The sequence below is a fragment of the Aptenodytes patagonicus genome, chromosome 3 (assembly GCF_965638725.1).
Source record: "Aptenodytes patagonicus chromosome 3, bAptPat1.pri.cur, whole genome shotgun sequence".
NCBI lineage: Eukaryota > Metazoa > Chordata > Aves > Sphenisciformes > Spheniscidae > Aptenodytes > Aptenodytes patagonicus.
In genome coordinates this window covers 41,427,432-41,442,480 of record NC_134951.1, presented here as the reverse complement: position 1 = coordinate 41,442,480, position 15,049 = coordinate 41,427,432, and the positions used below count along the sequence as shown (strand labels likewise).

The window sequence follows — 15,049 nt, the reverse complement described above, 5'->3', positions numbered from 1 at the left end:
TGATACAGCTTTGCACAATTTTTCAGGTACATAGTACCAATACTTAAATGCTTACACATGACAAAATGAAACTAGCATTGTGCCTATATAGGCAATGCACACTTCAGCATTATCAATAAATATTCTGGACATGAATTGGTGCCTTTTGACTAACTAGAAATTATGAACTCCAGTTATACGTTCATACGCTTACTTAAATCAAGTACATGGTCATATGTACAGCACAAATTTTTGTTGATACAGCTGTTTTGGAGGCGAGGGGTTTCAAACAGTGCTTTTCAACTTGTGCATCAACTAAATGCTGTGCAAAAGGTAACTGAAAAAAAAGAAAGCATTAAAAAAAAAAAATAATCACTGTGCAAGGTCTGCATTTCCACCAAAATTTTTCAAGACATTGAGAAAGAAATCAGGGAAAGAACACGGCTTAATCAGAATACCTACAAAAAACCTGTGTACATTCCTATTAGCAACAGGGGTATAAGACACTGGGAGAAAAGGGAAGGAACACCCCAGAATATTTAGCTTTGTTCAGGGACAAAAGGCAAATAAACTATAACAGCTTCACCAATACCTTATGGAAGCTTAAAAGTAACATGTTTTCCCTATACCCGCAATAGGCTCAGGGCAAGGTAAGACATTTACTCTGCCTCTGCTACAGCAGGGGCAGTAACTGATCACTTATACTGGAAATGATCTCTGTGGCAAAGCACTCCGTGTAAGGCTGGCCAGACCTGCACCCATTTTAACTAAGCAGCCATCCTGATCTCTGTAACCTGCATCATTACATCACTAAACAGTCTAAGAGAGCATTTGAAAACACAACAAAATAGAGGGCTATGCCCTGCTGATTACAACCAGAGACTGCAGAAAGTAAGTAGGGATGAAGCAGCAAGGAAGAAGTACTTCAAAGAACAAAAGGGCAGAGATGCAAAAACAACCACTTAGTAGCTTTCACTCTGGAAAGAGACATGCTTAGAAAGGTTAATTTAGCCACAAATGCCAAATATAGGAAGGTATTCTTCAACTCTCAACTATAATATTCTATCAACTGACATAGGCCTGTTGCCATTGCCACCGTAGATTGGTATTTGACTACTTGGGAACAAGTGTCCCAGCTTTCCTAAAATACTGATGGGAATAACAATTGCTGCATAAGGCATATTGTAGAAATGCAATATGCCTTATGACAGCATATTGTAGAAATATAGATACAAAAGCGGAGGTGTAAATTGAAGATGACAAGAAATCATTTTTCCTCTTCTACCTTTAGAAGAGCATTTTTCAGCTAAACCTTTGTTTCAGCACTGCAGTATTTTAGCTCTAACCTGAAATATCAGCGTGATGATAGTACCACACTGCCTAAACAGGTCTGTAACTCAAGGGAAGTTTCATGGGCTATAAGATATTGGAAGCTCAGCCCAGCAAAGAATAAATTAAAAAAAAAAAAAAAATCAAGCAAGCAACAAAATCCCATGAGCAGCACTATCTAAACTTCATACTTCCAAAACAAACCAAAAAAAAAAAAAGGCAGAGAGAAGCCTCTTCCCTACAATTATCCCACCATGTCATTTACCATTTTCAATGTAAAATTTGTAACCAGTCCCAGCGAATATTTTCACATAGAGCCTCTCAACATTTGACAGGTTCATATATGAGAATACTTGAGCATGACACGCTTCTAACGACACTTTCTGTGAAGCAATTCCAGTGAAGCGATGTTTCCTCCCCCCTCTTTTTCTCATGTTATTGAAAAACACTCAATTACTAGCATAAATAGCTGAGCTACTCATGAAACGGGATGAGATGCAAAGGACACAAGCGGCAACTCAGGAAAGTCCAACTAGGCAACACCATGAGGATGGTCTGGTCAAACATTGGGGCAAGGCTGCCCAGAGAGAGTCTCTGTTCTTGGAGATATTCAAACCTTGACTGGACAGCTTTGAGCAGGAGGTTAGACTAGATGACTTCCAGAGGTCTCTTTCAACTAAGTTAGTCTATGATTCTAATATTTCTTTAGGTCTTAATAATTAGAAGTACCTTGATCTTTTGTATTTTGCCCTGCACCAGCAGATGCTTCTTTATTTCCTGACTTTAATCACATGCTGATTCTCTTTTGAACAGGGATGAACTACCAGAAAATCTGTAATAAGTGTACATCACTTGTACATGGCCTAAATCCTGAAGTCAGCCAAAATTCTTTCTTGCGTCAACAACTCTTCTTAAGTGAGTCTTGCCTGACAGAGGGCTTATGCAAGTTTCCAGTGAAGTCTTCATTAAATACAAGACAAAATGTAAAGGAAATTCTAGGCATTGCTGCAGCTCAAGTGACCACTGCCATTGCTTCCCTGCTCTTACCTCCAACAGCACCACTAAAGGGAAGCCCAAGCCAGTAAGGCTAGCTGAACTTTACTCTTAACTTGGGGTACAGTTCGAGAACAGACACCAATTGCTGCACTTCAAAAAACACAAAAACAAAAACAACCCCACAAACAAAAAACCCCCCAAAAAACCCAAAATAGGCTTGAGAGGGTCTCAGTAAGCCAGCCTGTCCATTCTCCTTCGCCAGTGTTCGCCAAGAGTCATTTAAGGACCGCTTTGAGTATTTCAGTAGTTTCATCTAATGAATTATCATTTTCCAAGTAACTTATCTGTACTACCGTTTCCTTATTGCAGCTTTATTACCCCAAACATTCTGCTATTCCCAGATATTCTGGATTAAAAACCCAGCCAAAGAGTTCAAGACAGCTGGAGAGTGCTCTGCAACAGCGCAGTCAATTGCTGCCTGAAGGAACAGCCGTCATTATTAACATTCCCTTCTTCAGTAAGTACAGGATCACTGCGTGTCAATTCAACCACAACAGGAACAAAAGAATTTTAAACAGAGAAAAGCTTTCAAATAATATTTATCCACAAAATGCTTAAAAGTTAAGGTTTTAAACAAGATGTTCCAGCTCAGCAATGCTTCTTTCTAATTGGCTTTATTTCCAAGGGTATAAATAAAGTCTGCTAGAAGGGTCAAGTATCTAAATACATGTAGTTATGCCTGGAAATACACATTCAGGTTACTAAATCTCAGCTGCACATGCAATTTGTGCATGGACTAAATTAGCATCAAATTCATTACGTACCACAATTGCCACAGAAGGTGGCCATGGCATTTTTCTGCATACACTTGTTTTCTTAAATTATTCAAATACCTACTAGTGAGTTATCCACTATACATGCCTTCAAAGACATGATGTAAAGCCTCTGACATGGAATGAATTTTTCTTTATTAATATTTTCTCATGTCTTTCATAACATCCTACAAACTGCTTATTTTGAATGAGCAAACATTTCAGATGTACCAAAAGAATGCCTACAGCCCTGAAAAATGAAAGGCAGTAATTCCATTTCATAGCAGTCTCGAAGTAAAGCAAAACATCAGCAGCTCTCCAGCTATATAAAAGAAGGTTTATAAAAAGTTTGTTGCAATTTGTTTTTCTACCATTCTTTTGAAAAACAATATGTACTAAGATTGCAAAGTACAGTATACAAATAAATATGCTAAGATTGCTGTCAATTCTGCAGACTTAAGAATTACTTGAAAGGATATGGGAGGTTGGTAATATATCCCACAATCAGCTAATACTCTTCCAGATATTTGGGAGTGGAGAGAGAAGTTAAAAAACTGATTCATCAACTGATTCACTGTTTCCGGACAATTTTCTGACCTTTCCAACCTGACAAATTCCAACCTTTTCTACCTGTAATGAACTAACCTTTCCCTCCCCGTTTTTTTTTTTTAATTTGCCATACAGAACTTTTGTCCCGATTCACTCTGATTTTTGAAAACAGGCCTTTCTAGGTTTAAGCCAACTCCTAATTTAGGTTGTCGCCTTTGTTACATTAAATAAAATTAGTTCATTATCAGTGGTCTCAATAAAATCTGGACCAACAAGCAAAAACAACTGGCAATGCAGAAAAGGCTTTCAACAAGACAGCACCATCCTCTAGTAGCAAGCTGAAGGAGAACAGTTGCCATCAGGGGTTGCTGAAAGCAAGTTAACTGTCAGATGCCAAAGACATACGATTTGCTACTATACATAAGCAAAAGGCACCTGCTCTCTCAATTTTGGAGCATGATGCAAGTGCCCAGTAGCAACTCCTGATTTTCAAAGTAGAGAAAGCAGTTAGGGAGGAGGTTAGGTTTGATGAAACATTCTGCAGACATCGAGTGTCAGTGTCACAGCTCCTGATCTCTTCTCAGAGAACCTACCCATGCAGCCCCCCCCCCCCCCAAAATCTTGCCATGTAAAGCCTATACAATCACAGGCTAGAGACATCCCTCTCTAAACTGAACTTCCTCCTCTGCTGCCATCAAGAACTACAGTACCTTGACTCATATGCATATGAAATGAGTTTTACTAACAGAACTGCTACACAGATAATGATACCTTCCGGAGAGCATCATCCTTTTGCCTACTGTGTTCTTCCTCATTATGAAAAGGATTTTAATTTAAGAATTTTTCCTTGAATGATGTTTCTTGCTTTTCTTCAACGATAATACTTCAGTGACAATTCTTACTTCTTATTACTTGTTAGCCATAATCCTAGTAATGCTACGGCAGCAACATTAGCCTGTTTGCTTGGGATAGAGTTCCATAGTATAAAAGCCGCAACCCTCCACTGCCCCTCCATCTCTTGCAGGGGAGTTCCACCCCATCCATCCCCAGCAAGCAGGTACCACCCAACAGTGTCCATCAGCCAGCTGAAAGTTAATCCTTATTTTGTTCAGGTTACTTGATTATGGAGCCTCAAGTACTGTTAGTGCCAACATAATGGAGATTAGACCACACAGCTGAAGGAAGGTGGCTGCCTATCACTCCCGGCAGCAATCCCGTCTTGGACTTAAGACAACCACGAACTCCCAATGCTGACCATCAATTTAGCAGTTCCCTCAAATGCTTCAGTTAATTACTAGATTTCACAAGCTAGCTCCTATTATCCAAAGAGGTCAGCCATGCTCTTCCCAGATGGTGTCCCTCCCTTCCCAAAATAAAGTTTTTACTGAATCAACACCTTCTAAACTCTCCCTGGTTACGCAGCAAATAGCACACTGTCACAGCCTAAGTCTGGCTCACACACCTTAAGTGCTGCGTCAGCATTCTGCTCCCTTCTATTACTTCCAACAAAAAAAGAGTCTATGATCTTCCACTTAACGTGGACTAAAACCACTGCACGAAACAACGAAATTACATCCCATTTCAGTCCTCAGAGGCAACATCACCTTGATTCTCTACTGAACCCTCTAAGCATCTGCCAATAGTTGCACATTCTTTAGGAGAGCAGAAGTTGGTAATTAGGTTACTTTCCAAAACAGGGGTCTGAGCAGAAGTTCAGAATCACTTTCAGAAGGAAGAAGTAGAGTTTATTCTCCATGGGAAAAAATACACACACCCCCCCACAAATCATCCCTACTAACATGTCATTTTTTACTTGCATATGGCTCCTGCTTTTATATACATGGTCACTCTAAAACATTTACCGAGCTGGCATGCTAAGTACTTAGTTTTTCCCTTAAATTTCATTTTTACTGTGTAGGAACAAATTTCAGGACAAAGATATTTGGTGTTATCACATACGGCCCCAACACCAGTTGCTTATTCTATTGGCTAAAGCTGCTAAGAAACCAGGAAATACATTAAAAATCATGATTAATTCAAATAATTCAAAGTTCCACTTTCTGTTGACCACAACTACAGTGGTACAGCTATCCACAAGTCAAAAATAAAAGCCTTAGATACACAGAAATACTGCTTTATGTACACGCAATGTCTTCTTATCTCATTCAGAGCAAGAAGTCTTTTGAAGGGATATCATGAGCAGATTTGTACACAACAATGAAGTTTTATTTAAGTGGTCAGCGGTGAAGGTCTTGATTTTTTTTTTTAGTTTAGTAGAATTCAGTTTTTCCAGAAAAACAACTAGCATACTAATACAGAAAAATCGAAGTCAAAAGATCTGTTTTTACCAACTAAGATGAACAAAGCTGAAATTCAAGTTCAATTTATTTTTTTAAATAATTCCACAGCAAAAACTAATTTTTAAACATTTTTCCAGTTGGTGTCTTTTTAAACAACCTTTGATAAACTACAGGTCTATGTAACAGTATTACAGTGCTTGCCTGTCACCTCCAAGACTTGGCTGCAATTCCACCTTGATATAGAAGCATGATATGCAGTGGTGATCACAACCTATCCCCTCATAAGTGGGCTTCCATACCTTATTTCCCAGAAAAGGCACCTACAAGAAAATCATGTCTTAATACCTACGAGAAAAACTGCACTCTATCACTGTGCTGTGGTTTTTGTTTTTTTAAATGAGAAAGTTCTACCTTACTTTTTTAATACTGTGCTTAAGTTTCACTGGATGCTGGCACTACGACCATTAGTTTTTGTTTATGCTTCCTAATGACCAGTTTCATAATAGCTAGCTAAGAGTAATGTCACCAACTTCCCTACACTGACAATCTAATTATATTGAATTGTGCTTTCTATGCAATACTGTTGGGTATAAATAATTATTCCTCCAGAAAACTAGGCACTTAATCTTTCTTAAGGAGCAGAAGCAGTATTGACTATTCTTCTGATACGTACTGAATGTACTGATACATCCTAAGATACAGTGTAGTTCCCTGAAATTACATTAAAATTTTTAAAAAATCCCCCTCAACTTTGAAGAAATTCCACAATTTTGTCCTTTCCTCCCAATTAAGTAACAGATACACTGCCCAAAATGTTAGTCTGAACTCAGCAGGAATTTGAGAGTCCATAGGCAATTTATCTGGGAGTATGACTTTCCCAGCTTAAGGGGAAAAAAGTAGGGTCTTATGCTAACTGTTTCTTCAGAGCATAAAGTTATCATAGGCTTCCAGTACAATCTCTGCATTATGTCATTGTCTCTGAAGAAGAGCTTCATTGCTTTTTTGTAGAATTTAGAATTGGCTGTTGTAAGAAGTTACTTCATTTACAGCGCACACATCGCTGGGGGTTTTTAATAGCAACCGATATATCATTTAAGTACAGCTATTTACAAAGCTAGTATGTCCTTCCTCCACCCTGTTTATAGTCCTTGATGATCTTTCTCTCATCACAGCTACACATTGGCATAGTGTAGGTGGTTAAGTATCTATAGCGAATCAGGCTCTGGTCAGCCGCATACACATTTATGCTATCTTACCGCAGGATTTACTTGTACTTTACTAGTATTTGACATTATGTTCTGCCTGTGTTAAAAGCACCCCTAGTGTGGGCACAGGTAAATAGGCAAACCACATGCGTACAACCTTGCTAATACTACTATCCCAGCATGCAAAATAAACTAAATTGTAAGTAGTATTAAGGAGAACGTCTATATCTGCAACACACTTCATACTAAGCGTTTCTGCAGTTTATCAAAGAGCAATCTAATCTTCTCTTCAAAGATCTATTTATCTTCACATATAAAATGCATTGATTAATTTATGAGGTCAGAATTACTTACCAGGCTGTAAAGCTCGATTATTTTATTTCCAGAATAAAGTTATTTTGCTTCAGAAAAAGTAGTTTTGCATACAAAACCAACTGCACACCCAATAAAGACAAGGAAATTATCTAGAGTTGTTAATTAATATTTCTGTGCTCACACTGTGCAAGGTATGAGTTTCTTCACCCATAACATTATTTTGCTCCCACAGAAGTGGAAGCAAAATTGAAAACTGTGACTTAGAATAAGGGAGCACAATTCTAAGCAGAAACAGAGAGTGGCTACTTAAGACTAAACTGAGTGAACAGAAGCCACCAACACGCAGATTTTTATGGCCAAGCTGAAAGCACAGGGTTGGAATAAAGAAAAGACATCTAGGCCTGAACATTCTTCTTCTATAAACCTTCTGGGATGTTCAATTTTAAATTTGGGAGGTTTAAAATTAGAAAACTGCAGAATAAAAGTTTCTGGAGTAGAAATTAAAAAGCTATCGATATCAATATATTTGCTAGATTCGTCACCTTTGTAATCAGGGAACTGAAGAAACTCAGGCTCAGCAAGCCCTTTAACTTAAGTTTACTGGAGATTCAATTTAAACTGATCTGAACTCAGTCAGTCAGTGATACATAATAAAGTTATCCAATACCTATAACACTTCTCTGCACAACATGACAAATGCTATGCTGGAGACTGACTTTTTGGATTTTTGACAATTGCATCCAATTATCCTCACCTTCCTCATTTGCAAAGGATCTATAAAGCCACTATATTCTACACCTCTTGTTCTTTCAGGTTATTTTCTCATTTTGTTTCCCATAATCATGAAAAGTGATAAATAAGGAGGGAGAAAATGAGCAATGGACAGTGGACAACATAATAGTCCAGGCTGTATCCCCTTAAATACAGAGGATTATATTGATAAATCTGATATTAAAGTGGATGACTCAACAGTTTCTGAAACTCTCATAAGGAAAATTACATTCTACGTAAGCTAAAGGTAGCTACAGAGATGTGCTTTTATGCACTCGGTCTACCGTTTTGTACCACAGTAATCTCTCAACTTTAAAGGCCTAAGTAGCATAACTGAGAGCCAGTAAGAGATGTAGAACACGGTGACCAACATTTAATTAGCTCTTAAAAATGTACAGCTTTGCTTTCACACATAATAAGGCAGACTAACATCAAACAGTCAACTTTTGAGCGTTATTAGACAGAGGGCCAAGAGGGCTTTTGAAAACTGGACAGCTGCAATAACATCAGGAGCATTCTTATATTATATAATGTAATTGTGCAGAAATTTTTAATTTAGCTGTAAAAAAAAAAGGCACACTGATCGGGTTAATACACTTTGGTACTGCATCAAGTTCATACTATTCTGTTACCACAAAATGAACTCATATATAACATCTACTGCTTCTTGCAGACACATCAGCTTATTCAGAGCTGGCTTTGGTACCTACACGTGGCTTGAAGTGCCTTATTTAATCATAGCTCAAGTTACAAAGATGCAGTGTGCTGGAACAACATTACAGCATTGAAAGATGTTACTACAGTATACTACAGTTGGAAGTGGAAGTTTTTGTTCCTTCACTACAGTTACTCCTATAATGATTGACACAAGGCCATGCACTATCTCCTCAGGGTCTACTGAGGTTTTCGTATGTACAGGAAGGATATTAAGCACACAGGTAGCCATGACATGCAACAACACTCAGGCAGTCTTCATCTTCCCCTACTAGGTTCTTCCAGTCTTTCCAGAAGACTGGAAGACCTCCAGTTCTATTGCAGAACAACACAAAACAAACCAACAAAGCAAAGCAAAAAACACCCCTAAGTTGAACCCTTTCAAGGAGAATTCCTGAGCAGCTTTCAACAAGACCAGAGAACATTCCTGAAAGAAATGAAATATGACTACAGGAAAAGAAAAATCCTGGGAGAAAGCAAATACACCTAACATGCTCCAAAAAGTCTTAAAACAAGTGGTAACATGGCCATGAAACTGCTTACCTCTGTCCTTGCATTTGATAAATGTATTATGATGCTCCAAAGGCTGTCCCAGCATTTTCCAATGAATGTTATCCTTTTTCTTTAAGATAATCTCTACTTTCCCAACTTTTTCAGCAATATTCACTAAAAGAGAAAAGGTTTCACACTGTTACTTTTAGTTACATTTTGTACAAAAAAAAAAATACTCTTCCATTATAATGACATTTTAGAAGGATCAGTCATTTCTCAAGACACACAGAATTAATCTGTTAAATTAAAATATCAACTTCCAGCTATCTCTTTATAATGTTTTACAATGCATTTAAAACAACACACACTAACTTAATATGCATAATTAATGTATCTTATTTACTAAATACATTGTGAAAAGCTTCCCAGCTCAGCCGGTCAAGAAGAATGCTCATGAATTCAGAATCCTCATTTACTGGAAATTGGTAACTACCACTTTTTACTTCTTCCTTTCTTTTCAAGAGCATTTGACTGAATAATTAAATCCAAGAAAATCCCAGTCTAAGCAAAGAACAGTTTACAAATACACAACAGAACTAACTTCTAATTATTTTAACATTTAGTCATACTCAGAGGGATCAGAGCACCATCAACTTATTACTTTTACGAGCCCAAATGCCACCATTTAAAAAAAATTATTCAATGTTACAGTTTGATTTGATTGTGTCAGAACCTTGTGGTAAGCAAAACTAAAGTATCTGATGAGTCAGAAAAACAAATTCAAGTTCCACATTCTGATATTAGAAGAGATATAGAAGTGCTGCAAGAGACAATTTACCAGCCAAGTCTTCTTGAACTGCATGATCCAAGTCTGAAATAAAGAGAAACACTATTTTAAGCAAAAACAAAATTACATTCTAGTCGTCATGTATACATACAGTTGAAGGCTAGAAATACTGAGTGAACTAATGAGCCTAGAACATTATGCATCTTTATCTGGCCCTGAAATTTCACCTGTGCATATCAGTCCCAGTGACTTCTGCAGGCCTCATACATAACATTAAGAAAGGCATCGTTTTCTCCGTTACTTTTAACAATGACTCACGTAAAGCTACCAATCTGCATTTATCTCAATCATTCCACTTGCCCTTTTTGAATAAGGGCATTTTAATAACCATCAAAAAAACACTTGAAAAACTTTACACAACTTCTACATCAATTTCTTACTACACCTTATTCCACGTATAAAAAATGAAGTACATACTAAACAAATGAAGATGTGAGTTGATAAACAATGTAATTCCTTTACATCAAGGTACTTTAAAGTACTCATCTCTAATGAAAGAGGAATAAAATATTAATTGGTATATGTAAAACACCTATGATCTGATGAGAGGGTTTTAATAAAGTAGAATGACAATTCAGTATTTTCAACTGCAAAATTACAGTACCTACCAACTTCTACAAGATATGAGTGGTCATCCACTATGATCTCTCCCCTTAATCGTTTGTCTTGACAGTCAATTATCACCAACTCTGCATTCATATCCTTTCATAGGCAAGGAAAAAAAAAAAAATTTAATAAAGTTCTCCCAGAATTCAAGCTGGTTCACAACTGGATCTTGTAATTCTCCCTTTCATAAAATACACTTACCTTCTGCTTAGTATATATGACAATGGTGATCAAACTATCCGTTTGGAACCAGTCATAACTGTAAAACAAAAAACACAGTGAAGAAAAAAATATATACTTTCTTTGGGCACACCAAAATATATTTCATTAGCAGTTTTCAAGCAGAGCTTCGTTCATGAATTTACAAGCCAAATACATTATTTGGTATTTTTTTTAAGAGATAAGTCCAGAGCCAATAATTTTGAAGAGACTACTAAAATAAGAACAGTCTAATTATGCATCCTGATAGTCAGCACATTGTAGTTAAAATTATATGGCATTGGTTTTACTTAAAAGGCACGCACATACCCTTTACAGCATATGAACCTTCCTAACAAGATGACTGAAATCCTTGACTCCAGACAAAAGTATTAAATAGCCAGGGTGGCTTCCAATAGCCAGGGTGGCTTCCAAGAGTTATAGATTCCATGCACATACCACAAAACCACACTTCCCTTCATCTCCCCAAATCAAGATTTTACATTCTTATGTTCCCAAGCTGCCCAAACCTTGTAATAAATCCAGGGTAAGGTAAGAAACAGAAAGCCTTCAAATGCTAGTCGTTTGTATGGCCTTACACTTGCCAAGAAGTAACTTACCCACCCAATCTCAGAAAAGCTATTCCTTTCTCTAACCGTTTTCATGGAGACCATACATCTGAATCTCATGCCTGGCTCTCCACCATAGACATCTATAGTTCTCACTTGACTTCCAGCTGGGTTGCAATCCCAGCCAGTTAAGTCAACTCTGTCCCCACAACAAAGTTAACCCCTTGCATCTACATTACTACTGTCTTCTCCCTTCCCCAATGTCCTAACCACTTTCGTCTACTGTTCGGACTCCCGGACCAGAAAAGAAGGCAGAGAGGGAGGATGCCCCCTCCAGCAGACACTCCTGACAGCCAACATGTCCTAGGCTGCACACCTTCCAGTCACACACCAGAACATGCCAGACACACAAAGGAAGAAAGGCAGCAAGGTTTGGGGAGCACTCCAGAAGATAAGCCACATTCCAGTTGTTCACAAGCCACAGTATTTTATACGACTGCATGTAACTAGCCCAGAGATTACACATTCACAGGAGATTTTGATGCAAAGTGAGAAGCTGAACCTTGGCGACACAAGGCATCATGGAGTAAAATGACACCTCAGTGACAACAGCCGGCATATCACAGTGGAGTTTTAGGGCCTGCTTTGCATATTTTAGAAACTTGAATACAGCTGTCACATCTTAATAGATTCCAGCTTGTAATGAAGTACTTTTCCAAGGCATGCCAACTCATACGTTTATGGACAAATTAACTAAAGTCAGAAAAAGTAATCAGCCCAGTTGGAATCACTTTCCAGGAATTTTCTCAAGAAGCAAGGCTGAGGAGCGTGCAAATATAAGCCATACATTTGTATACGATGCAAGGCGGTGCAAGAGTTAGAAGCAGACAGAGCAAGCCAAGAACTTTACATCATCATCTGCCTATACGGTCAATATAACCTTTGGCAAGTTGTTCAAACCTGAACCTCAACTTTCCTACTTACAAGAGGATGGTAATGATATATACTCATTTAGCTGAAACACCAAGAACTAACCATGGAAGAAGCTGCCTGCATTCACTAAGAACTACACAAAATTATTAAACAGACAATGTTCAACAGACAATGAAGACAAAGATTTACCTTGGAGTTAAATCTTTGGCAGAAGCACCCAGTACTTTCTTCTCAGGAAGCATACCTACAAAGAGCAGAGAGTCATTAAAATATTTGCTGTGATGCTCACTTAATAGAAATCGTAATCAGAGATGTTTTGGGTTTTTTTAAATTGAATGTTCTAAATACCCCTCCACAATGTTTACTGGCTTTATTTCCACAGGCAGCCAGAAGTATCCATGTACTTTTTAAATTTTGTTTTTATTCAGCACTTTGTCTTGGAGAGCAGGCTCCTAGAACATGAAGTTCTACTTCAGAAATTAAGAGTTCCATATACCACAAAACCCATGCATGCAGCCCTTCTGGTACATGTAGCTTGGTCTGTTATTAGCTTGTGCTTTCACACTTTGTGATAGTGAAGCACAGAAAAAAGGTTATCTGAATGTATTTCCTTTAACAGAACTATTTGTTCGTACAGCTTAGATGAACAAATTCAATTTGGGACGTCTGGTCTAACCTAATTCACAAGTAAAATTGCACGTCAGTCAGTTAAGCAAAGATATCAGCCTTAATCTCTCTACTTTGCACTTTGCTAGGAATTTTCACAGAATTCAGCTACTCACTTTAATTATTAAACAACATGAAACAGTCTGAAAAAGCCTTTGCTGGGAGGCAACACTTGGTCAATCTTTGAAAACGTCAACTGTACTGATCTCTGACCTAATAGAAACTGAACATATTTTGCAAAAACTTGTGCAGAGATGACAGATAAAAGCAACTGCAATCCTTCATCAATTTTAACACAAAGAAGTTATATAGAATCATGATGGATGAAGCTACACAGACTGAAATATGGTATGATTTGTAACACCACATGAACAGCAGAAGTTTTCCTGGACAATGGCTAGGCAGAGGTCTAAGGTAACAGTTGGTAAGTGCTGGTTTCAAGCCCAAAGGCAAACCTGGCAAACCTGAAATGGCTATGCATAAAATAATTTAACGTATGAATTCTCAGTTACCTACATGATTCTCTTCTAAATGCCAGTAAGTTTTGTAGTTTGACTACAAGCTTAAACACAGTAATTGAATGGCTCCACCATGTGGGAAGCAGATAAAAACAAAGAGAGTCACTCTGGTCTAATCCAATCTGTCAAAACTATTTGATCATCCAGATGGGGGAATTAACCTAAAGCAATTAAAACTCGCTAGAATTACTTATTCTTTGATCCTTAATTACCCCTAAGTACACACCATCTGCAGCTGCCAAGGAAGCTAAATGGCAGAGCAGTCAGATCATTGCAAAAGAAAACCAATCACCTAATGATAAAAGCCTTCTCAAAGGCTAAGCCTTTCTTGAGGACATATATCATATGCTTAGGTTGGCCTCCATGGATAAGAGGAATTCATGGTCATACACACTCCTGTTTGCTTTTGCAGGTCAGTGGAAATATATGAACAGCCACAATAAAACAGAACATTCTGGCAAACCAAGTTATTTATGAATTATTCGGAAATACTGTAAGATGCTATGTGAAAACAAGAAGTCACACTGCAATAAAAAGACAATGATTCAGGTGATCAATGAATCAATTAAGGAAAGTGGTCTACTGGTCACAGTGGTCATAAATAAAAGAAAAGCTGGTGGTGAAGCCAAAAGCTGATGGCGGGCATGAAATGAAGGAGTTTAAGGTGACCAGAATGAACAGCAGAATTACAACGCTGCATCTCTCGAGACCAAACTTCAGCTTGTTCTGGGAACTGCTTTGCAAAATCCTATGGGATAGCAAGGCTAGTGGTAGAGTTTCTCACGTTATCCTCATAGCCACATTGGAGAGAGCTGGGTTTGATAGGTGGATTACAATCTGGATAGAAAATTAGTAGGACTGCCAGTCACAAAAGGTGCGATCAACAGTACAAAGTCCAACTAGTGGCTAGTTTCAGCTGGTACTCCCTAGGGAACAGGGAATGCCGATACTGTTCGATACTGTCATTAGCAACCTGAAGGGCACAGACTGTCCCACTGTCAGGAAGCATGTGAGCAATAACAAATAACAGCAAGCAGTTGAAACACAAAAGGTTATGGCTACCATCCAAAGGGACCCAGACAGACTGAAGAAATGGGCTGACAAAAGCTCCATGAAGCTCAAAAGCAAATGCAAAATTTTGCACCTGTGGAGAAAAAAAAAAAATCTGATGCAACAAAACAAGTGAGGGGCCTAGCTGGATAGAAAGGAGCTTTGCAGAAAACCTTCCAGGGACTTAGTAGACAAATCGA

General features: G+C 38.0%; 1 protein-coding gene across 1 annotated transcript in view; it reads right to left on the bottom strand.

The window, feature by feature from the left end:
- The window catches only part of CYB5R4 (cytochrome b5 reductase 4), a 39,723-nt gene that overhangs the window by 11,004 nt on the left and 13,670 nt on the right, over positions 1-15,049 (bottom strand). Inside the window, exons 6-10 of the mRNA XM_076333161.1 lie at positions 12,805-12,859; positions 11,117-11,174; positions 10,918-11,011; positions 10,301-10,333; positions 9,514-9,636 (exon numbers count right to left, since the gene is read on the bottom strand). Coding sequence (XP_076189276.1) covers positions 9,514-9,636; positions 10,301-10,333; positions 10,918-11,011; positions 11,117-11,174; positions 12,805-12,859 — 363 coding nt within the window. The remainder of the gene's footprint in view (positions 1-9,513; positions 9,637-10,300; positions 10,334-10,917; positions 11,012-11,116; positions 11,175-12,804; positions 12,860-15,049) is intronic.